Raw genomic sequence first — 22,788 nt, forward strand, 5'->3', positions numbered from 1 at the left:
TGCTGGAAAACGTGCAGAATAAAAATGTTGATTTTTAGCAGGGGTTCTCAGAGCCCTTAATATCCTAACATACACCATGAACCCGTAAGAGCCGGAAAAGCTGTGTAACAATCTCTAAAGTTATCGGATGAATCTTTAGTATCTGGTAGACTTAAGGTGAGCATTGCTGGAGCCAGTGATGGGGGTCACATGATTTTCAAAGCATTTATCTAACAGATGAAATGAGAAAATGATTTTTCTACAAGTTGGGAATTCCAAGTCAAGGGAGATCCATATTGCAATTGCTATAAGCCTTGCCCAGAAAACTGACCCATTTGTGTGGAATAACAGTGTGTCAAGTGGCTGACCTGATAAAATGATTATGGTAGCCATTTTGATCTTCTTCATAACCAAGCTGGCTCTCTGACACCAGGGGTGTTAAGCAGGAAATGCCTGATAGGGTCACAAGAAATGCCAAACTAACTGCCATAAAGATTGAGCCATTTTGTGGATCATTTAGACACAGATTCAGAATTTAAAATCTCCTAGCCATGACATTTCAAAATACGATCTATCTTGATGGTGTTTCCATGGTGCCTACTGACTAGGAAAGACCAGACTCCAGATCTCCCTGGTCAACTTTATCAGCTTCTTCTCAAGTAAAGGACTTGAGCAAAGCTGTGGCCCTCTGGTGGGAATGTCCAGAAAGTGTCACAGGTCTTGGCTGTCCCTTCTTAGCCAGACTGACCTTTCAGAGATGAACACTCCCAAGAGTTGTTGTAGATATACTCCTTCCCTGTAACATGGGAAGGTGACAATACAGATGTGCACACAATGCACGGGCTGAATTCAGTTAGCATACAGCCTGTGTAATGAGATTTTCCAGCTTCCCAGGATTATTTGGGAAAGGACCCTGGAACACTTTGGTTGGCCTATGGGACATAGGCTTCAGGTCACACCTTGAGCAGCAGGAGGGCAGATCTTGGAGACTGCTCCTCCAAGAAAGACTGCCAGTGAGAGAGAGAGATGCTGCAGGCTCCGAAAGCCTCCTCTTGCAGAGGCTCAACCCTGTTATCATCACGCTCAAGGGCACGTTAAGTACCTGAGTGTGTGAGACTAAGTCATACATATGGATACATATGGCCCCTCTCTCCAGCCATCCACCTTCTCTTTCTCTGAGGAGTCCATTTGGGAGGGGGACCAGGATTCATGAATTTTCATCAGCTGCTATTGCAAGCCTTGCAGAGTAATAAACCCATGCACATCACATGAACACAAACAGAGCAAAAATAACATGTGCTCAGAGTAAGAAGGTTGGTGGCTCTTCAGAAGTCTGTAAAAGGAAGCTTGCCAGGCCATGTCTGACAGCATTGAAGTCACTTTACCCATTACCACCCTAGGTCCTTGTCCTTCTCACTGGAGAATGAACTGTGCAATCAAGGGAGGGAAGAAAGTGTCCCTTTAAGGGAAATAGGCCACTTGCTCCAATGCAGTTCCCAAAGGCAGAACCAACCTTCATTTTGCTGCCATGGCAACAGCATAAAAGTGGTAGAAACAAAGGGAAAGAGAGCTGTAGAGGCACACTGGCCCTGTGGGTCTCCACCAAGGCCTTCTCTGGTGTTACTTACCAAAGTCTGGCTTGGTGGCGTGTTCTCAGCTGCAATGACACACTTGAAGGCAGTCCTGGCGGCCACAGTTCTGGAATGCATACCTGTTGGCAGCCTCATCTCTTGCTCCTCAAACTCTGTCCATGGCTGAGTGGGGAATCTTGACCACCCCTCCTCTGAACCCACATGTGTCATTTGACATGGTTTGGAATCTCAGAATATCCCGGGTCCATTGTTTTTGACTATGCCACACACCCAACTTCATACACTTAACCTCATCAAAGTTTAGTCCATTTGCAGTGAAAAGCCTTTGAGGGACTATGGTTTGCATAGGGCCATGAGTTAACAGAGTGATTACGCAAAGCCCAGGGGTGTTTCTGATCATGTGTAGTAAATTCCTGTGTTTCCTAGTATGTAGGCCTGGAAGTCCCACCAGAGTTGTCAGTTGTGGCTTTTTCTGAAGTTCTAGATGCTTTCCAGGAATTCATAATCCTGCCTTTTGCCTTTACTCCAAAAAGCCCCAAGTCTGCCATGGGCCTGAGCAGGAGGCTTTCCACACACGTGCCATTAGCATCCTTTATGATCTGGCAGGGTCTGTGCTCCACAGAGCTCACCCTGCACATCTCACTTCTACTTATCAGAGCAGCCAAGCCTATCCCCATCAGTGCCTTAACCCTAAGATGCCCCTCCTTATTCCTACCCTCTGTCTCCTATAGCCTGGAGTATGCAGCAAATTTGAGCAAGGGTTCAAAAATTCATATCCCCCTACAAAGAAAAGAGAGTCGGCAAGGAAGACCGAGCTCTGGCAAGCACACTCAAAGCTATTTTATGTTTAGGGGGAGCCGTTCTCCAGATGGAAAAGGATCACAAGGCAAAGAGAGGTCACAGGTCTTCTAACACCCATGCAGAAATATTTTTTTTCCTGGTCACATTGTCCTCTAAGGAGAAAATGAGGCCAGGTCACTCTGCAGAGGTTTCACTCATTGTATACAAAGTAAGAGGACCCAAATCCTACCCAAGCAGGCTTCTGAGTCCCGATGTCATTTCAGAACCATACCCACTGCTAACGCATCTCCTTCAAGTCACTTGTGAGTTCAAGTAGGGTTGAAGGAGGAATCTGATTTAGCTCTGAAAATATGCTGTCAGAGCTAGGCTGAGGTTCTCTTGGGAAGTGGGAAGTAGAGGGGGTGGTAACCACAGGATTTCTAGAGGCAAAATGCAGAACCAGAGCTTTCCAAGGAAACCTGAGGCTGCAAGTAGCTTCCCCCACTTCAACCAGCATCAAAGAGCAGGAGTGGAGCAGGTGGGCAGAGCAGGCAGAGGAGAGCAGTGGACACTGCAGATGCAATTAAAGGGCCAGCTGTTTCTAGTCTGCCTCTCTCCCTCTCCTGTCAAGCTGAAGAATTTTCCCCTGGTCTCCCAGAGAAGCCTCAGGGGAGCTAGGCCTACTCTTCACTGTCCCATTTTTTTTTTTTTCCTTTCTGCCACCTTTATTTCACATTTGGCATCAAGGTCACATTAAACACCTTGTGTGCAAGTCTGGCTTCAGGGCAGGAGTCAGCAAGCACTGAAGAAGGAAGGCTCCACCCTGCCTAATCCACGACTGGCTTAGTTCGGAAAGCTATGCAACATTTAACTCATCCTGCATTGATCTGCCTACTTCTGCGCTTGCTCCGGGGGATCGAACCCTCACTGACTGCTTTACCCTTACGACTGTATCTGAGACTCTTGATCTTTGGTCTGAAGGAACTGGGTCAAATTAGAATTAGAGGAGGTGTCACAGCCTAGTATTCTGCTGCTGCTGCCACACCTATGTAAAGGTGGAGGTGAGGATGGTGGTGTGGAGAACTCACTGCAGGAAGAAAATCCCATTCAAGAGAGGAGCTTCCAAACTGAAGCTACCTAGCATCTGGTCTCTGCTTGGATGAGAATCACATGGCAGAGTTTCATCATATCAGGAGATCTCTGAATGTAGCTTCAGAATGAAACTAGGGATAGTGTCTGAAGGATCTTGTCTCGAGGTGGAGGGTAGGAAGCTACCATGGGGAAGCCTCCAGGAGCAGAAAAGAGGCTGCTTTAAGGGACAAAAGAGTAACCAAGTGTTCTCTGAGCTCAGGCATACCCTATGGTGTCACAGGTCACAAGCTATGGAAACCCCGAGTGGTTATGGAATTTTTCTGAGCCTCAGTTTCTTGTGGATAGAAAGTTCTAGTTGAGTAGGTGCTTGCTATGATAGACAAAGTGATGATTGTGAATGCTTCATAGTGAGCCTGATTTGGGGCATTTAGCCCTTGTTTCCATGATGTGACCACACAACCTAATGATAAACAACCCTATAGACTGTTCCACTCAGATGGATCCAGTAACTATAACCTTCTCACTCAGAATATAGTTGAGGTCCACAGTCTCCAATACACACAACTGTCACCTCTCAAATATCCCTCCAGAATTTAAAAAAAAAAAGTACCAGAAAATACCTGACAAGCATACTGGGCTCATGGGTTATCCAGGCATGGAGCTCTACCGCAAAATATCACAGGACCATACCACATGCTTAAGGCCAAGAAAGCCTCTATGAACATCTGCCAGTGAACTCTGAACCCAGAAGGTTGGGAAACTGCAGGTCTGGATGGTGACACTCCTAAGCACCCCAATATGGCAGCCTTTCTCAACTGAGCTCTGCTGTGGGCGTACCCTGTGCCAACTCTGCCTGACTCCAAGGCTTAATGGGGAGAATTTCATGGCATTTTAGTACCTGGCAGGAAACCAAGGAAGTAACAGGCCTTGGGACAAGACATCCTTTTCCAAACCCAGACAGGCACTTCCTCTGCCCAGCCACCTTCCTGCACTTCCCTGACATTCACATTCACCATAGTCTCTGCCAATACTATTGTATATCATCTCAACTCTTACTGGATCTTCTCACTCATGGTACAGAACCTTACCCACACTTCATAGGCACAATAGAAGCTACCACACAAAGACTCCCTTATTTTCTTGCCCCTGAGCCACTGAACAAACCCATAGCACTATCATTTCCTCTTGTCTCCTGATATGTAAGAAGGTCTCTCATTCCACCTAGCTAATGCTAACCAAACCCTGTCCCCTCCCACTATCTATGCTGTGCATTGGCAGGCTCTGTGCATGAGATAACACAGAGCTTAAATGTCTTGCATGAAAAACCAAAGTTCTTCCTTGAATTCACATACTTTTCCTTGGTCCCAAGGACAGTCCCAAGTATCAGATATCTCTGCCCCAACCCTGAAATCCTGGAACCACTGAGAATACACAAAAGTGAGGAGTTAGTGTAACCTCTGTCACATAGCAGGCTACTCTTACGGACACAGACTTGCATTGAGGGCAGGAAGGATTCAAGCAGACATGTGCAGGGGATAAAGTGAGGGAGGTCATACAGAAAGGTACCAATCTCATCTTAACACTGTCACATATCCCACCTACCTTGGCTTGTTTCTCTTTTGCTTCCTATGTAATGGAGCTCCAGCAAGCCCCAATGAGGCCCAGAGAAGGGTCCACATCCACCTAGTATCCTTTCTCCAGCCCTTGTTTTTTGTTTCTCTTACATATTGCTTGCTTTCCTTCTAAAAGGAAGTGAATATAAAGGAAAGAAGACATTTTGGCCTTTGTACTGGGTGGGGACCAGGATCCAAGCTTGGTCAGAGAGAAATGCCAGTTCACTTCAGCTTTTGACTTTCAGGAGGATCCAGGGGCTGTTTTTTCTCCACCCTCTGGAAGCCCATGTGAGGCCTGCCAAGACAGCTGAACCAAGGTGAGTTTTGTTGTTCATGTGATATATATATATATATATATATATATGTGTGTGTGTGTGTGTGTGTGTGTGTGTGTGTGTGTGTGTCTGTATATATGCGTATGTCAAGTGTCTCTCAGTGGTAAGAGACTGTCCTATAATCCCAGAGATGAATCTTTTTCTAAGTAAGTTCACAGACAAGATAGAAAAGTACTCTGTCTTGGGGAGAACCCCGCAGACATGCTTTCACATCCAAGAGAAAGGCTCCCCACCCCCACTCCCAGATCCCTTTGCACATCAGCTCAGGAGAAAATACCTCTACAAGTCTTAGTTTCTCACACAGCAGAAAACTCCCCCGCAGTGGTGACTGCAGGAATCGAGTTTGAATCTTGCTTCTACCTATCTTGCTGTGTGATCCATGTTGGACCACTGACCCTCTCTGAGTACCCAATAAGATGAAGAAGCCATTTTATCATAGGACTCTGAGACACCTGGAGGATTCTCCATGAACCCAACCAATGGGACATATTGCAAAACCCCTCTGGCTAGCAGAACTGTGCTGGAAACGTCCATAGAAACATAACATCAAAGTGGAAAATAAATTGTGGGGACCTGGGATTGCTACATCTTTAATATTCTTCATAAAACTTCCAAATAAGAGGTCTGATGCAGTCATTTCATTAGAAAATAAAGTGTTTATTAAGAAACTATACACTGAACACTCCTATAAGTCTCTGTGGAAATACAACGCCCCATTGTCATAGCACAAAGTGAAGAGATGGCAGACTAAAAGATGGATGGAGCCTGGGAGGCAGGAAATGAGGTCATGATTTACAACAATTAAAAACATCATCCTCAAACTTACTCCTTAAAGCCACACTCAGGAGGTGACCTGAACCCAAGGGATCATCTGAGTGTGATGGGGAAGTGTTTGACAGAGAGCCATGGGGAGGGGGTAAGCAGTGCTGGGAGGGACAGCTACAGATCTGGGGGCCCTTGAGAAACCCTGAACCTAAAGTGACACTGTGGAGGCCACTCCAGGTCCTAGGAAAGAACTTGGAAAGCTTTGTGCTTATATACCCCACAGAGGTATCTATAGCATCCGTCTGAGAACCTGACATGATGAACCATCACCCACAGGCCCTAGGGAATATAACCCTTAAGTAAGATCTTTAGCACTCAGGTAAATTTGATAAATTTTCCAAAACATATGCTCTGTGTCTTCCAACTGCTGTGCAACACTACATGAGAACATACTGGGTTTTACTAAATACCATGTTGTCTCAAGAACTGAACTTGGGGTACTCCATATTCTTTCCCTTAACAGGGACACCCATGGAACTGGGAGAACTTGGCCAAGCCAAAATTCACTCAGCCAATACTTCAGCCAACCTGGCAAAGCTTTCAAGCTCTGCAAACTTTTCTTTCCTATTATGTAAAGGACTACCAACCCCTTCCCTCTCCCCAGAGGGTCAAGCTGAAAATGGGGGAACTGCCCCTCTTTGGGAGAGGATGGCTCCAGAGTAAGACAGGAGTGAGAGCAAGCACAGTGAACACACACATCCAGAGACCTGGATGACAGCCCGTCGGTGCCACGACAGGGGCTGGAGGAGGCCAGGTTTTACTTCTCTTCCCCTTCAGTTCATCTTGACCTTGGCATGATGATTCCACTGGGTTCCAAAAGTTCTCAGAGTCAAGAATAAGTGGAAGTAGGGGATAGAGCCAATCCCGAGATCATGAGCTAGGAGGAAGGGTCTTGGTCCCTGATTCCCTTGGTCCCTTGTGGTCCTAGTAGGATGGCCAATTCACAGGCAAGACCTCCTGTAGCCAATGCTTGTCCGAACTGCAGCTCTAGGGACCCAGGTAGAGCCAGCATAAACTCTTCCCCAAGAACTTTCTAACATTGCACTCAGTGTGAGCCATTCCAGAGAGAAGAAGAAGGAGGGGCCAAGTGTGTCCACAAAAAAAAAAAAAAAAAAAAAGTATGATTTTTTTCTACACATACACACATACACACAAAAATAAAAATAAACCAACAAAATGACTGTCTTCCATTCTTCCCTCCGAGACCTAATCTGTAGCCAATACTTGGTTGGGCCTGGATCCCCTTCCTCTTACCGCGCCGTCTCCACCTCTGCTTAAGAGTCCTCTGTGACTCCTCCCCGCTGGAGGTTGCGCAGGGCGACGAGATCACTGAGAGGCCAGCATGGAGACCCCACGCTTCCAAGTCGGAAAATGAGACTGGAATGCGGCTGGACTTCATCAGGCTTTCTTGTGATGGTTGGGTCAAGAGAATGGCTAGCGTGTTTAAAAGGTAGCTCCTGGTGCGTGGGTTTGTATTCTCTTTATTGGCTCTAAAGATGTTGGCAGGAGCTGCCTCGGAGGCTCGGAGAAAAAGGAACACAGTGATGACTGGAGGGGGGGGGGCAACCTGCCAGTGGTCCACGGGATGCACACCCATCTCGGTGGTAAAGGGTACTGGAGCACTGGTGGCTCATGCAGTTTCTACTTAGCATCCCTGGATCCAAAAAGAACAATGCCTAGAGCTTCCAACCTCTCAGAGGGCCCATCCTACCAAGGTGACATCAGAACAAGGAGGTTTAAAAGAAGTTTTTTAAAAGCCATGACGTCCTTTGCTGAAATAAACATTGACATCCTCAACATAGATGCCATGGTTAAGAGGCTTGGAATGTCCGGAAAGGCTTATTGGATTCAACATAATTTCTCTGAAACCTATAAAAAAACAAAAAGAAAAAAAAAACAGAAAAACAGAAAAAAGCAAAATAAAGTAAAAACCAAAACCCCCAAAGAAGATCAAAACTAAGAGGGGAAAACAGAGAGGGGACTTGGAAGGGAAACTCTAGAGCTATCACTACAGATATACACTGGGAACAGCCAAAATGAATCGCCAGCAGAAGGGAAGGACAGGGATTGGGGTAACTTAAAACAAGCGTGCTCAGAGAAACTAGAAACACTCCATTTTGCTGGGGACTTGACTGAACCAAGAGAGGGGAGTGAGCATTGACATTCCTTTGGGAGTTTGGCTTAGGACTGCCATGGAAGAGATAGAACAGACTCATCTAAGGGAGTCTTGGTCTATAACCTTGTTTCTGGGAGGAAGAAACCCTGACAATGAGCTACTGGGGAGGCAGGAAAAGGGGTGTGTGTGCATACTACTATTCCCAGAGGAGGTGGGGAAGAAGGCTGTGCTTTACCAGACCTCAACATCCTTAGGGGACTCTAAGAAATACATTTCTTACCACTCTCAACTATACAAGGAGGTAGGGAACATTATACTCCCAAGCCTACACTCTTCTTGTTGACTTCTCACCTTATATTGCCAGGCCTGTGAAAGGCTTATAAAATGAGAGCTGAGAACTCAACGTTCCCACAATTACACCTTTTATAGGGACTGGAGACATTATGAAGGAGTATGTAACACAGTTGGCCACAAGGTCATAAGCTACCTCAAGAAGAGGAAGCTTATATGACAGCTGGGTTCCTTTCTGGCCGTATATCCAGGGACAGAATGGGATGTTCAAAGACTTGAGTATTCCTAATCAAACTCCAGAAAAGGGTTGCTCAATCAATCCCAGATTGTAAAAATGCCTATTTATGTGGGGGGGAGGGGATGGTGAACAGAGAAACCCCATCTTTCTATGAAAACCATATACAGAAATGGAGAGGGCACATGGCTCCTGAGCATTGGGCATACATGTTGGTGAGAGGCTAAAACAGAGTTCAACTGTATTGAGACTTGCCCCAGTCTCCCTGCATAGGACATGGTATGATGAGTCATTTTGGCTGTTTTGTTACCTCTGTCTGCAGGGAGTGAAATCAGTTTATAAAAATAGAGGGTCTCTTCCTCGTTCATGATATAATGTTAAGAGGAATGTTGGTTTTCCATGGGCTGTGATGGTTGTTCTGTGCTGAACCGCAAGCAGGGGATCTCACATGTGACAGGGTAGGACAAGTGTAAGTAGTGTTGTGAGGAGATTTATGATACCACTGTTTCTTCCTAGGTCATGGTCCCTTTCTGGCTTTCCTACATCCCTTACCTTAGCCTAAAGAAGTAACCTCCTCTGAAGGAAGAGATTTTTCTCACTCAAGGGACTTGAGTACTAATCCCAACCTGGACACCTAGCTATACTCTACTCTTCTGAGATGCATGGGGGTTTATAGGTCTTTGGGTCTTGAGAATCAAAACTGGCAGGGGAGGGGTCTTCATACAAACATGTCAAAGGAAGCAACTCACCATGTGACCTTGGGTAAGACACATCCCCACTCTGGACCTCAGGTTCCTCATATATATAGTGAGTTGATGGGACTAGATGATCTCTATTGTCCTTCAAGTTTAATATCCCATGATTGTCTATGTTTGAAAAGACCCCTGGCAGAAGAGGCAGACATGGGGGATTAATGGTCAGCATTAAACCCCAAGTGCAAAAACTTGGGGAAGTCGTCTTAAATGCACAATGCCAGAAACAGAAATCAAGTGCTCCCAGCGCCTGTATCCACACTGCTTTGCCTGATTCATTTTTATGTATAAAATCTAATCATTTTCCTGTGTATCACACAGTGGCATTATCAAATTCATCAAGTTAGAGTCAGGGAAGAGAGATTTGCCATCACCATGAATTCTGTCCCGTCATTTTCCTAACCTGCTTTCCCGTTAGTCATTCCCTTGATTAGGTCTAACACCCTCCAAATATTCCCATTGTAAATATCCTGGGTGCCATTTCTGAGTTGGAGAGGAGGAGTTTTATGACTTGGGAGATGATTCTACTGGACCCAAGATGCCCTTTCTGGCTTTGTATCCCACAGAAGAAATGTCCAAGAGGGAAGTGATGTGATGGGGGTGGAGATGAGACAGAGGGATGGCTCCTTCCACTTTCTCTAGTCATTGTCAGGGTAAAAACCTTTGGAACAACAAAGTTACAGTTTCTGTGGAGACTCTAAGGCTACAGGCCTCATGAAGGTAATATCATTGCAGCTCCTGAGAGAGAGAGAGAGAGAGAGAGAGAGAGAGAGAGAGAGAGAGAACTAGCTCTTCTCTAGAGACTATGCAACATCTATGGGCTAAGGAAGGCTCCATGTCAGGTCCTTTTCCGACCAGGGCCAAAACTGCCTCAGTCCCTGCCAAGGACCCTAAAGCTGCCTCTGAAAACATGAACATTTTCTCATATGAGCCAGGATTTGAAGTTTGTTTTTTCTGGAACTCTGTCCTGGGTGGAGCCTTTCCAAGATTCTAAAAGCTGAAGCTTGATAGCATGAGAGGCACCACTCCAAACTCCAGCACACACACACACACACACACACACACACACACACACACACACACACAGAGCCCACCACCACCATACTCCTCATAACAACCACAGAAAATGAAGAGAAGACATATGCTCAGAGGAGGGCAAGGTCCTGGACCACAGGAGATGTAAGGAGAAGGCTAGATGGGCAGAAAGAGGGCTAGAAATAGGCAAACACACTCCCTAAGAAGGCCTTGCCCACACACCCAACAAAAACTTCTGTCAGTGGCTCTCCCCAGAGTCATTTAGCATGAAGGAACTTGTGGACCCTCTGTAATTCAGAACAGAGCCTGGACATCAGGGATTGTCAAAGTCTGAGAAGCCAGCCAGAAATTCTAGGATAGCTCCAGCAAAGGAAAGGGAGTTGTAAGGGATGCGGAGAGGAGGAAGGGGATGTGAAGCACCCAAAGGACTGAGTGAGGGGTTTTGGAGCCTACATCCAAATGAACCAAGAACAGACTACATCTGCATGGCCAAGTCTTCTGTATCCTCAGCATCAAGGAAAGGCTAGCTCCCCTGGCTATGAAAAATGCAAAATGAAGCCCAGAACCTCAAACCTCTCTGTTTCCCAACATTGGTATGAATCCCAAGCATCCCTTCCTGGCTGAGGTTTGAACCCTGCAGACTGACTAGCAGCCATCCGCTCTCTAGCATCTGTAGTGGCAAGCATCTTCCTGTGTCTCCTACCTACACTTCCTTCTTCTAATGTGGGAAGTTCAGGGGCCTCTCCTTTCTGTTCCCCTTTGTTACCTAGCCTACTCATAAAGTTCTTACTTTAGGATAATTTTCCTATCCTCTCTCTTCAAATGTATTTGTCACCTTGGAGTTGCTATATCACAAGAGCAAACTGAAATACATAGTGTTCTAGTGTTCAGGTCCTGGGTAGCTTATTATTAAAAGGGACACAGAAGCCAAGGCAATTCTGGAAGGAGGCCTACCCTACCCCAGCCAGAGCATCGTTCCTGTGGCAGTCTCCCCTCCTTTCTATAGTAGTGAGGAGGACTAAAATGTTATTGAACCATAATTCCAGGGGTCTAGGATAAAGAAAGCCTGTAGCAAAGTATCAGCAGACATACCACTGATCGCCGTGGAGTCCAAAGGTTCATCATTATGTCAGTCATGGTGCACAGTTAATTGATTACCCTCCAACATCCTAAAAATTGTTTAGCATTAAGTCAATCATATTTTTAAAAATTTCTAACGTTATTTTGTAGCAATTTGAATTTGAACCCAGATTTTTCTAATTCAAAAATACTTGAAATGACCTACTTGGGAATAAGACCCCTTGATGAAAAACCATTCTTAAGGATAGGTGTTAGAGAGAAGGCAAGCCAGGATATTCTCCAGTGAGAGGAGCTTGTCCCTTCTAGCAATCCCTGAACAGAGGACTGGTTTCTTTCCTCACAAACTCCTTCTATAGAGAGCCACATAGTCCCATGCCATGCCACTTCTGTCATGCAACACAACCCAGACTAGCTTTTCCCTGCATCCCCATCACTCTGTCAGGAACATGTTGCTTGGATTAGGGCCTTCCAGTAAGGAATCCTAAACTCCATCTTGGCATTAACCACACTTGATATTATTTCCTGAAGTTCAGGCAAGGAAAGATAAAAACTAGCCTATGAGGAGGAGGCAGTAAGGAGTCCGGCTAGAGGAGCAATTTTCAGGACAGTCTTATTTGCAGCAAGAGTGGGAAAGCCAAGCATAGTGCTGAGGGAGATCTGTTCGGTGTTCTGGCCTAGCCACCATGTGAACAGAAAATTCACAAGTTTGAAGAAAGTTCCATCCTATGTAAATGTCTCTTTGCTTTATTTTTTGCCTAGGTGCTGTCTCCTCCAAACGCATGAGGAGAGGATCACTACAACATCCTTGGGGACTATGGGTTATGACTGTATCGTGCTGGACCTTTGCGTCGCTGGAGCGGTTGCTCCGCTTGCTCTTTGGTATCTGAGATCTTTCTTTTCCCGTAACCAAATTCAATCCAAGTCCAGAAGTGTTGACTCAAGTTGTCAAGTCTCAAATCTTAGTCTTGCTTGCTGCAGACTAGATTGCTTAAAACTCATCTCCCCTCTGTAATTCTAGCTAGCAAGCCTAGCCCATGGACTACAAATGGCCCTAGAACTGCCTTGTGCCCTCGCTCCCGTTCATACTCCCCCCTCTTCCTCTCAATTTCTCCCTCCTCTCCTACTCCCATCCCAAACAAGTGAACTCACAAAAAATTTTCAAAGTTTGACTTTCCAGCAGTTCAAATTTAGACTTTATACTTAAACTACCCTTATTTGTAGCTTGTCTTAAAAACCTAAGGGTTCTGGCAAAGCTGAACCAATATTTCTACACAGTAATAATCACCCGAGGCAAACAGTAGCTGTGTGGTTCCCAGTTCACCATGTCCCGCCACTCTGTGGGCTCCTCCATACTTTCACTTATGAACAGTCTTCCCACCTGAGTCTGATACTTAGCAGTCATTAAGCCACGCCTTATACATTAAAGAATACCATGGAGGGAATGGCATTCAGCACTCAAGAAGTATCCCTATCAAACAAAACTAATCCTTTCTCTAGTCATGACTGAAAATTACAAAGAAAGTCTTTCTATAGCAGAAGATCAAGCCTATCATCTCAAAGATAAGACACTGCTCAGGAACACAGTTGTATGCATAGGAGGGAACTGTGTTGAGGAATGAGAAATGAGGAATCTAAGCAGACGTGCTGGGAGAATCTTGGAGCTCTCAGCTCATTCCTGGGGAGAACGGGAAGAGCTTCACATAAAAGGAAAAAGGACACTATGCTAGGAATAGTGTCCTTGGCATTACTAAGACTATCCCAACAATAGGCTGATCTTGGCTTACATGAGTGAACTATTAGTGCCCCAGAAGGTAAAATCCCTTATACCCCATGACATGAATGAAGTCATTTTTTAGAGCCAAAAAACTCCATGCTCTACAGAATAATATCAAAAAACATCTCTACTATCCTCAAAAATTGCTATATGGGAGATAACATGAGGTTGCTGTATAATCTCTTTTCCTTGATCAATTAAAAGGAAAGAAAACCCCAGGTATTAATAGACCATCTGCATTTCTTTCCCTCACTTCAAAATATCTTTTAAGTACAATTTTTCCCGTTTTTTTTTTTTTTTTTTTTTTGATTCTTTGGATTCTTTTCAAATGTTTAAAATAAAAGTAAAGTGTAGAGAATATCAAAACTCCATACCCAGTGCCAAGCATCAACAATTTTTAATCCTTTGGTATCTTCTTTTCAGATCTTTTGAAGATAGTCTATTATAATCATGACCAGGAACTCACCTGTGTACATCTAACACCCTGTTTCTCCACACCAGAGCTAACCACTACTCTGAAGTAGATAACTGGTACAGAAACTCCTACCTATGTACCACCTACAGCCAGATTATGGTATTGCTTTAAAATTTGACTGATTTTGTTCTCATGTAGTCAAGCCAGCCTCAAACTTGCTAGTATATAACTGAAGAATGTAGTAGTTTGGATGAGAAACGCCCCCACAGACTCCTGTATTTGAATATTTTGTCCCCAGTTAGTGGCACTCTTCGGGAAGGTTAAGGAACCTTTAGGAAGTGGAGTCTTGCTGGAGGAAGTATATCACTGAGAGTGGGCTTTTACTGTATAGCCTCCCTCCCCCCCCTACTCTCTCATTCACTCCTTCCTGTGTGTGGACAGAAGTATGATCATATGATCAGGCAGCTATGCTTTCTCTAACTGTTTCCATGACTTTGCCATATTGATGGACTCTAGCCCTCTGGAACTGTAAGCCTAAGTAGATTCTTTTCTCCCTTCCACTGCTTTCTGTTGAGTATTCTTCCTCTGCAACACAAAAGTAACAACCTGCAGTCCTGATCCTTCTTCATCCCCTCAAATACTGGCTTACAGGCTTGTGCCACCAAACCCAGCAAGATAGGATGCTTTCTGGTATTGACGCAGTAGTTTTCATCTATTAACTTTATTTAGTTATTTGTTTTTACTGCCATTTTTATTTTTCCTATGATGCCAGAAATGGAACCAAGGACTTGTTGTATGGTAGGCAGGTATTCTCCCACTGAGCTATATCCTCAGTCCTCCATTTATTGATGTTTCATTGATGTCATTCATTGTGTTACAGTTACAAATTACTTTCTAATTCTATCAACTGTTAGTTGTTTTTTATTTTTTTATTATTCAAAAAAGTCACAATAAAATTGTTATGACAAAAGTCTATACACATGTGAGAGCAACATTCTGGAATGAAAGTTAGCAATTCTCCTGTAAAGGACCAAATAAAAGCTATCTTAGGCTATGAATACTGTATAGTTATTTTGCATCTACTTAACTTTGCCAGTGTTGCCTAGAAGCTGCTACAGATAAACAGGAAACAGGAAGCACCCCCTCAAAGAAACTTCATTTACAAAAGTTAGCAGGGGTGAGACTGGCAGAGTTTACTATCTCTGCCCTAGAGCCTCATTTCTCAAATGCAACATGTGAGCCAGCAGCTTTAGCAACAGCTGGGCATTTGGTGGAAAGAAAGGTATTTCCAGATCACTGAATCAACATCTGCATTTTAACAAGCTCTTCATGTGATCCCTGTGCACAGGAACATTTGAGAAACACATCTTTTGAGGATGTTCCTTTGGAGTATATAAATACTTAGCTCTATTCTATTGTTGAATATTTCCCCAAAGTTCATAAAACTCACATTCCTGTAATTACTAAATGGGTGAACAGTTTATCCTGTAATTCTATACCTGATATTATTGGACAGTTGTCCTTCCAAACTGATAAGTGGTATATATTATCTTGTAATTTCAACATGAATTTCTGAGGTAGACACATGAGTGTTACACTTTTCTTATTTGTAGGAAATTTTATTTATTCTGTATGCAAATTCCCTCTTGGCTGCACACACTGGAGTGTATTCTCTTAGTCTACTGTTTGTCTTTTAACTTTATATAAAGGTCAAAGGTTTTAAGGATATAAATTAATGAAGTCATATGTTGGGTATATTGGTACATGCTTGTAATACCAGCACTCTAGTGTCTGGGGCAGAAGAATTGCAACAAATTTGAGACAAGACTAGGCTACAAAAATTAATTATGTGCTCAAATGTATTAATTTTTCATTTCATGTTATTTGTAATCTATTTCAAGGGCTATTTCCTTTCTCAAAATCAAATCATATTCTCTTATTAAATGGCTATATTCCATACAAAAGGTTCCATACTTTATGTGGGGGGTTTTCATTCAAGGACATGGAACCTGCTGTTCTTGGTGATTATCTAAAGTTTGAGGAAAAGGGGGAAATGTGCTATTTTGCAGTGAAAAACTTGGCAAACATCCTAGCCATGTGATCAGGGTTAACATCCCCATGTTGTAAGTGTATATCCTGACATGATGTCAAGGAGTAATACTGTCTCTCTACAATATTACTCCCTCAAAGCCAACACTCCAATTGATAAGACCAAAGTGATAGATAGTCTACATAAAACCTGACCAACGAGGCCAGAAAGACCTGATCACTAAGTGCAGCATGGGTCAGAGAAAAGACACTGGGGGAGGGGATCAGGAAATCAGAAGAGCATTGCCTTTACTTAATGGAACTGTACCACCACTGTTTTCTTAGGGATCACAAATGTCTTCTGATAACAGAGGATCATTTCAATGGGAGAGGCTAAATGGCTAAGGCGGAACAAAAGGGAATTCATCAACTATTGAAACTTTTTTGACTATGGAAAACTACTTTAAAGTAAGAAGCTTGGTGAAAACAAACAAAAACAAACCTTTGTTTGAAACTTCACTCGTGGTATTAGTTATTTTATGGCTGATATAAGTTACTTTATTTTATTGAATAATTTCTCTTTGTACACTAATTTACAATGACATACACAAAAATTCAGATCCCCAATCTTGTCTGTTATGTATTCAACTACCTAGTTACTGTAGCTATGTAGCTAATGGTGACCTTGAATTCCTGATCCTCTTGCATTAACTTCTCAAGTTCTGGGCTTACAAATGTGTATCACTATGTTCAGCAAAATAGGACACTTTCTTATGTTGCCATATGTAGCTTTCATTAATTAATTTTATTCTATTATTGTTGTTTCATTTTATTGTAATGCCGGAAAATGAAATGTACAGCCTACATACATATTATATGTACATGCCTATATTTTCAGAATGCCCCATATATTCATTTTATACTCATTACTGCATTATATTTATCCCATAAAAAATATGGAAGTTGGCATATCTCTTGCTATGTTTTTATACTTTTTAATGTATATGTTTTATTTTATTTCATTTTTGCCAGATGTTATTTGTTGTAAGTTACATTTTATGATTGTGTTTAGGTAATATACTTTTGTTATTGTTGTTAAAACATTTGCTGGTTTGTTTTGTTGGGGGCAAGGCATGTGCCATGGTATTTATGTGAAAGTCAGAGGTAATCTTTGGAAGTAAATTCTCTCCTTCTACCATATGGGTTCCTGGGACTGAATTCAGGTCACCAAGTTTGCCAACAACCCAGTAACCTGCTGTGTTATGTCATAGGCCATTGTTTTGATTTTTAGATAGAGTCCTATTATGTAGCTCAGGATGACTTGGAATTCAGTATGAAACACAGACTGGCTTGTAGTCCTTTGCTTTCACTCTCCTTGGTGCTAGCGTTACAGACGTGTATGGATAGAAATGTATTTATTTTCATTTATCTATTATGTTTTATCAGTTTCACAGAACACCTTAATAACAGTTCATTTACAAATACCCTTTGATATTCTGTATAGACTGAACATACACCATTCACAATGAAGACTGTCAATTCTCTCATTTCAAGTCTTTTTTTTTTCTTGTCATACTGTATTAGCTAAGATTTATAGATTATTTTTGAATGAAAGTCAAGTCAATGGCCATCCTTATCATTGTATATTCTATATATTTCATAATTTTATATTATAGTTTTCCTTGAGAATGGGGAAATTTTTCCAATTTTTATCAACATTTTTGCCCTTGCTGCTCTCCTAATTTTTTCTAATTTGTTGCTGATGATCCTTCCAGGTAGCCTTCTGGAGCTTTTGATCAAAATCTCATATTAGCTAGGAGCCCCACAGGATAATACTCAGGCAATTGCAGCATAACAGCCTTCAACAAGAGTGCCTTATCTAAAAGGATTGTTATCCCTCCTCCCTTTACTCTCTAAGGCCCAGAAATTCCTGTTAGCTGTGCTTCCAGAGAGGAGAACATTATTCTATTTGGGGGGTGCTATTTTTTTCATGTAGTAGTCTATGTCTCCAGTGTGTGGCTTGGAGAAGGGGCTTCTGGTCTCTGGGCAATCTGAAGCATGTACATTTATGAAGATCCCTCCAGAGATAAATACACATTTGCCATTACGTTTGCTTCTAGACTTTGATCACATCATGAGAACAAATGGACCTCTGCTCATCATCTTTTATTTTGACACCATTCCTGGTCATAAGGTTATTTAATTGTTTTGCTGGCCAGCCATGTCTCCTGTTTTCTGTTACTGCTATGTATTTGGTACAGAGGAGGTACACGAAGCATGAACTTGTACTGGATCAAAGGCCCCATTTTGCTTTCTTTCTGCATTCAAGGAAAAAATGCATTTCTTGGTAACAAAATTAACTGTTTTCTTAGATACTTTCCATCCAATCTCCTTTCCCATTAAAAAAGCACTCAGGCCAACAGCTCAAACATGGCACATTCCACCATGCTTATGCTTTCTCACTACCCACTCCTACTTTAGGGTCACTGTTTGGGGACATCTTAACACATTCCCTAGACCCCATCTCTTAGTCTATAATTATCTGTATGCCCAGCAGTTTAAGTCATTCCTATTCTATTTTCATTTTTTTTTCACAGAAATCTATATATGGTCACCTCTACCTTTTGACAAGTCCATGCAACAAGTTTCTAACCTAATAAGTAATAAAGCAATGTCCTACACATCACTATTCCATTCTGTGCCATCCTACTTCCTTAGCTCATGTAAGTTTCAAGATTTCTCATGATTTAGTTCCAACCCTAGTAGTATCAACTATTAATGAATATTCACATGTTCCCTTCCATAATGCAAATTCTAGTTGTTCATAGAAAAGACCACACACACACACACACACACACACACACACACACACACACACACACACAAACTTTGAAGATTACCAATGTTGACTCCATGACTAGATTTCTCCATTCCTCTTCAACTTGATCCTGTTGCACAGTGTGGCTTCCTAACTCCCCAATATCTAATGATGCAAGACTCTGGTCATTTTCTGTCCTTCTTCCCACTGGCTTTTCTACTTCATCCATTCTCTGAGGTGGCTTCTCAAGGATCCTCTGATCCTTGGATACTCAAAGTTTTGTTGTGAAATCCCCAATAATCCCACCGGAGGCAGCAGCATCTATAGCAGCAGCACTAGGAGATTTCGGAAAATGCAGACTCGCAAGCTCCACCCAATCAACATCAATCTCCATGTCTGAAGAGCCCAGTATTTAAAATCACCACCACCCTTACAATGATCCAGACACAAACACTTGGAGCCATCCTCCTTTCTTGTCAATGTCTTCCTTATCTCCTGTATTTAGTAAACTGTTGGGTTTCATATGTTTATCTTGTAATATTTCATGTATACATTTCAATCCCCACTTTGGAAAAGAACACAAAGATCTGGAGACAGACTGATCTGGCTTTCAAATCCTGTTCTCTACCGCTTACCAATTGTATGTGACCTCAAAGCCCTGAGTAAATTATTTAACTTCTCTGAGCCTTAATTTCCCTTCTGTTACACAAGGATATTGTTATCTATGTCACAGACGCTCTTATAATAAATAAATAAATAAATAAATAAATAAATAAATAAATAAATAAAAGCACCAAGGTCAACAGCTGAAACATGGCACATTTCACCAAGTGTCCTCTCATGCTTTCTCACCACCTACTCCTACTTTAAAGTCACTATTAAGGGGCTTCTTAACATGCTTCCCAGATTCCATGCATTATATCAATTCATCTCATATGATTATCTAATTGTATCAGGGGGACAACACATTCAACAATCCACTGCCTTCTTCAGGAGCTATCTGTGAGAAAGTGCCCCTGTATCACCCCATACACATAAAAACGGGCTGCCACCTCAGCCTTACCATACCCTATTTTCAGCAACCATCCCAGCATTATCCTCTCTTCCCCCCATTCACACCCTCTGCTCCAGTTAAACTTTAAACTGGCCACTCCTTGCATGTTGTAGCTTCTGTCCTCACTCCCATGGAATGCCACTTATTTTCAAGCTTTTTTTCTTATAATAATTCCTGTTAAAACTTTAAATCATCTAGGATCATTTTCTTTAGATCACCTGACAGTGACTTGTGAGTGTCTATTTTATTTGCTCTATTGACTGAAACCATTTTGAACACATACACTATAGTAAAATTTTTCATATGTTTCCTTCTCAATTCTCAATCAGCTTTTCAAATGAATAAAACTCTATAATCAACATCTATAGTCACTGACACCTGCCCAGGCAATGAGTTAAATGTCATCCATAGAATGTCTCATATACTTTCTCTAGCAACCCCATGATATGAGAATGGTTATGGCACCCAGTTTGTAGATGGGAAAACTAAAGTTGGAAGGGCTCAATAATTAATGCCAAGGCTCCCTTTAATAAAAGCAGAACCAGGATTTGAGGCCAGCCTTTCTCAGCTCAGCTCCTCTGCTCTTAAACACTCTGCATAGCATGCAGAAGAAATATTAAACCTTTCTATTTCCTATAAGATAAGCCATATTTTTAAAAAATAGACTTGTTTTGTAGAACCATGTGATTTGATTTCTGTCTCTTTGTGAATCTATGTAACAATATATCATATTATTCTCTAATCCTACTTTACTATCTTGACATTTGAAAACAATTTTAGGGAATATAAATGATTACTATGTTAGCCTCAAAATAACTCTGTGAGGTATGTAAAAAATGTTCCTTCCTATCAGCACTTCCTTTTCCCAACTTGGTTGTGTGACCCTAGAATCAAAATCCTCAAGTCCCATCTGGGACCCCAGAAGGCCTGGCTTTTCTTTAGTCATGGCCATATTGTGCAGGATATGATCAGTAAGAGGCCAAGGCCAGAGTCCAGCAGAAAATGTAATCAATAAAGTCCAAATCCTAGCTGGTATCAATTTTAAGCAGATTATCTTAGAACAGGGCCTGGAATAATAGAATCACATTGTTGGCACATTCTAAATTGATAGCCCTAAAAATTAAATAGCATAAACCTATACATTGTTTTACTGGCTCCAGAGTCCCTTGATTAGAGATAACAATGAGATTAATGAAAATGACTAAGAAGGGGAAGAAGAGGGAGATCTACCAAATACATGTCAGGAACAACATCTATAAGAAGTCTTTCTCTTGACCTTTATTTTAAAAACCAATGAGGACATACACAGACAGAAACAATACCCATCTTGGAGGTACAATTGTTACTGTCTCTCCAAAGACCCAGTTTAAACTTGGAATACTAGGGCTAGGATTGCAGGTAAGTGGGGGGTCACTTTCCCAGCATGTACAAGGTCCTGGGTTTTATCCTCAGCACCACAAAATAAAAATAATAATAAATGGTAGCTTCAATATGTCTATCTGTTTGCAGAGGGCCTATATGACCCATGCTGTGAGGGTCACAAAGCCTCGGCACTTTGTGGTAGCTACAGAACTTGAAACAGATACCTACCCAGGCACTCAAAGCCTTGCTTTCACTGTACTTCAAACCTCCACATAACTGACACACACTGGAGGCCTCCTATGCCCATAAGCATGTAGTTGGGGGAAAGGGTGATAGAATAATAAAACAAGGAAGAAAAACTTGTTAGCTAAAGAACCTTAAAATCTAGTGCCAGGAGTGTGAGTGCAGCACCTTTGTAAGCTTCCTGGAGGAACATTTGCAAACAACTGAGTAGCAACCCTTCAAGAAGCCAAGGGAAATAAAAAGAAAAAAAAATGAGAATCTCATAGCTCACTCGGGCTCAATGACAAATAATTGTGATAGTAGAAATATATAAGTGGCATCCAGAGAGCTACCCACCCACAGTTAAGGGAATTTAATAAGAGAAAAGAACAATCCTATGATCACAAGTGGGAGGAAGATTAGGTGAGAAATACAGGAAGGTATGGTGATACAATTCCAAAGCAAGGTAGGGGTATAGCATGGGAAAGTATAGGAAGTAGAGGGTGGTTACTGGTACAATTGCAATGACCCCAGGGCCTCAGAATGCTACCTTGTTTTGAAACATGGTGAAGTAATTAGTATGGAATTGACTGTTTCCTTGTAAAAACGTTAAGTCAGGGGAGACTTGGACATGCATACACACACACACACACAGAAAGAGAGAGACAGACAGACAGACAGACAGACACAGGGAGGCACAGACATAAGCAAAAGACTATATAAGCATGAAGACAGAGATCTAAGTAAGACAATTGCAAGTTGAGAGATGCCCAAGACTGCTGGTGAAGCATCACAAACTGGGAGAGAGCTGGAATGGATCTGGTCCTCCAACCTTTAATGGGAACATGGCTCTGCTAACACACTGGATTTCTCCTCCCCGAAACTATGAGATATTAAATTACTTCTGCTCTAAAACGTGGTGCTTTGTTATGGCATTTCTAGAAAACCAAAAGAGGGATTGCATTCCCAGGAAAGAAAGGTATATAATTTTCCTGTAACACTGAAGAGGAGTGTGTGAGAAATAGGAAGTGACTCAGTAGGTGAGATCAGGACCACTGTGTACAGATACATGATAGGTCAATAGATACAGGCATGAACATGGAAGATTTGGATGAAATAATGCATCTTCAGCTGATGGCAATGGCCTGTCTGCTGCATGTTATAAAAATAATTTCCAGATGGTGAAATATGTTACCTGCTTTTAAAAAACAAACAATGTTGTATTCGTTTGTGAGGATGAAAGTCGTGGAAATTCTCACACCATACCCAAGAAGATCCCACGTAGGCAAATTCACCAGACTACCCTCACACACTGTGCACCTCCATCCACAGGGCACTACAGTGGAGGTGGAAATAGCCAGAAGACAGCAGGAAAGGCCTTGTGTTCTAA

At 42.4% G+C, this 22,788-nt stretch overlaps 1 protein-coding gene across 5 annotated transcripts in view; it reads right to left on the minus strand.

The window, feature by feature from the left end:
- The window catches only part of Ntrk3 (neurotrophic receptor tyrosine kinase 3), a 354,645-nt gene that overhangs the window by 90,116 nt on the left and 241,741 nt on the right, over nt 1–22,788 (minus strand). The window contains exons 13-14 of one of the 5 annotated variants that reach the window (XM_036185382.1): nt 9,608–9,742; nt 6,028–8,085 (exon numbers count right to left, since the gene is read on the minus strand). The exons of the other annotated variants lie outside the window; for them this stretch is intronic. Of the exons in view, the coding sequence (XP_036041275.1) occupies nt 7,967–8,085; nt 9,608–9,742 (254 nt within the window). The 3' untranslated portion in view covers nt 6,028–7,966. Of the gene's footprint in view, nt 1–6,027; nt 8,086–9,607; nt 9,743–22,788 lie in introns of those variants that run through there. 5 annotated transcript variants of the gene reach the window in all.

This window comes from Onychomys torridus, chromosome 1 (genome assembly GCF_903995425.1).
Source record: "Onychomys torridus chromosome 1, mOncTor1.1, whole genome shotgun sequence".
In the NCBI taxonomy this organism is placed as follows: Eukaryota; Metazoa; Chordata; class Mammalia; order Rodentia; family Cricetidae; genus Onychomys; species Onychomys torridus.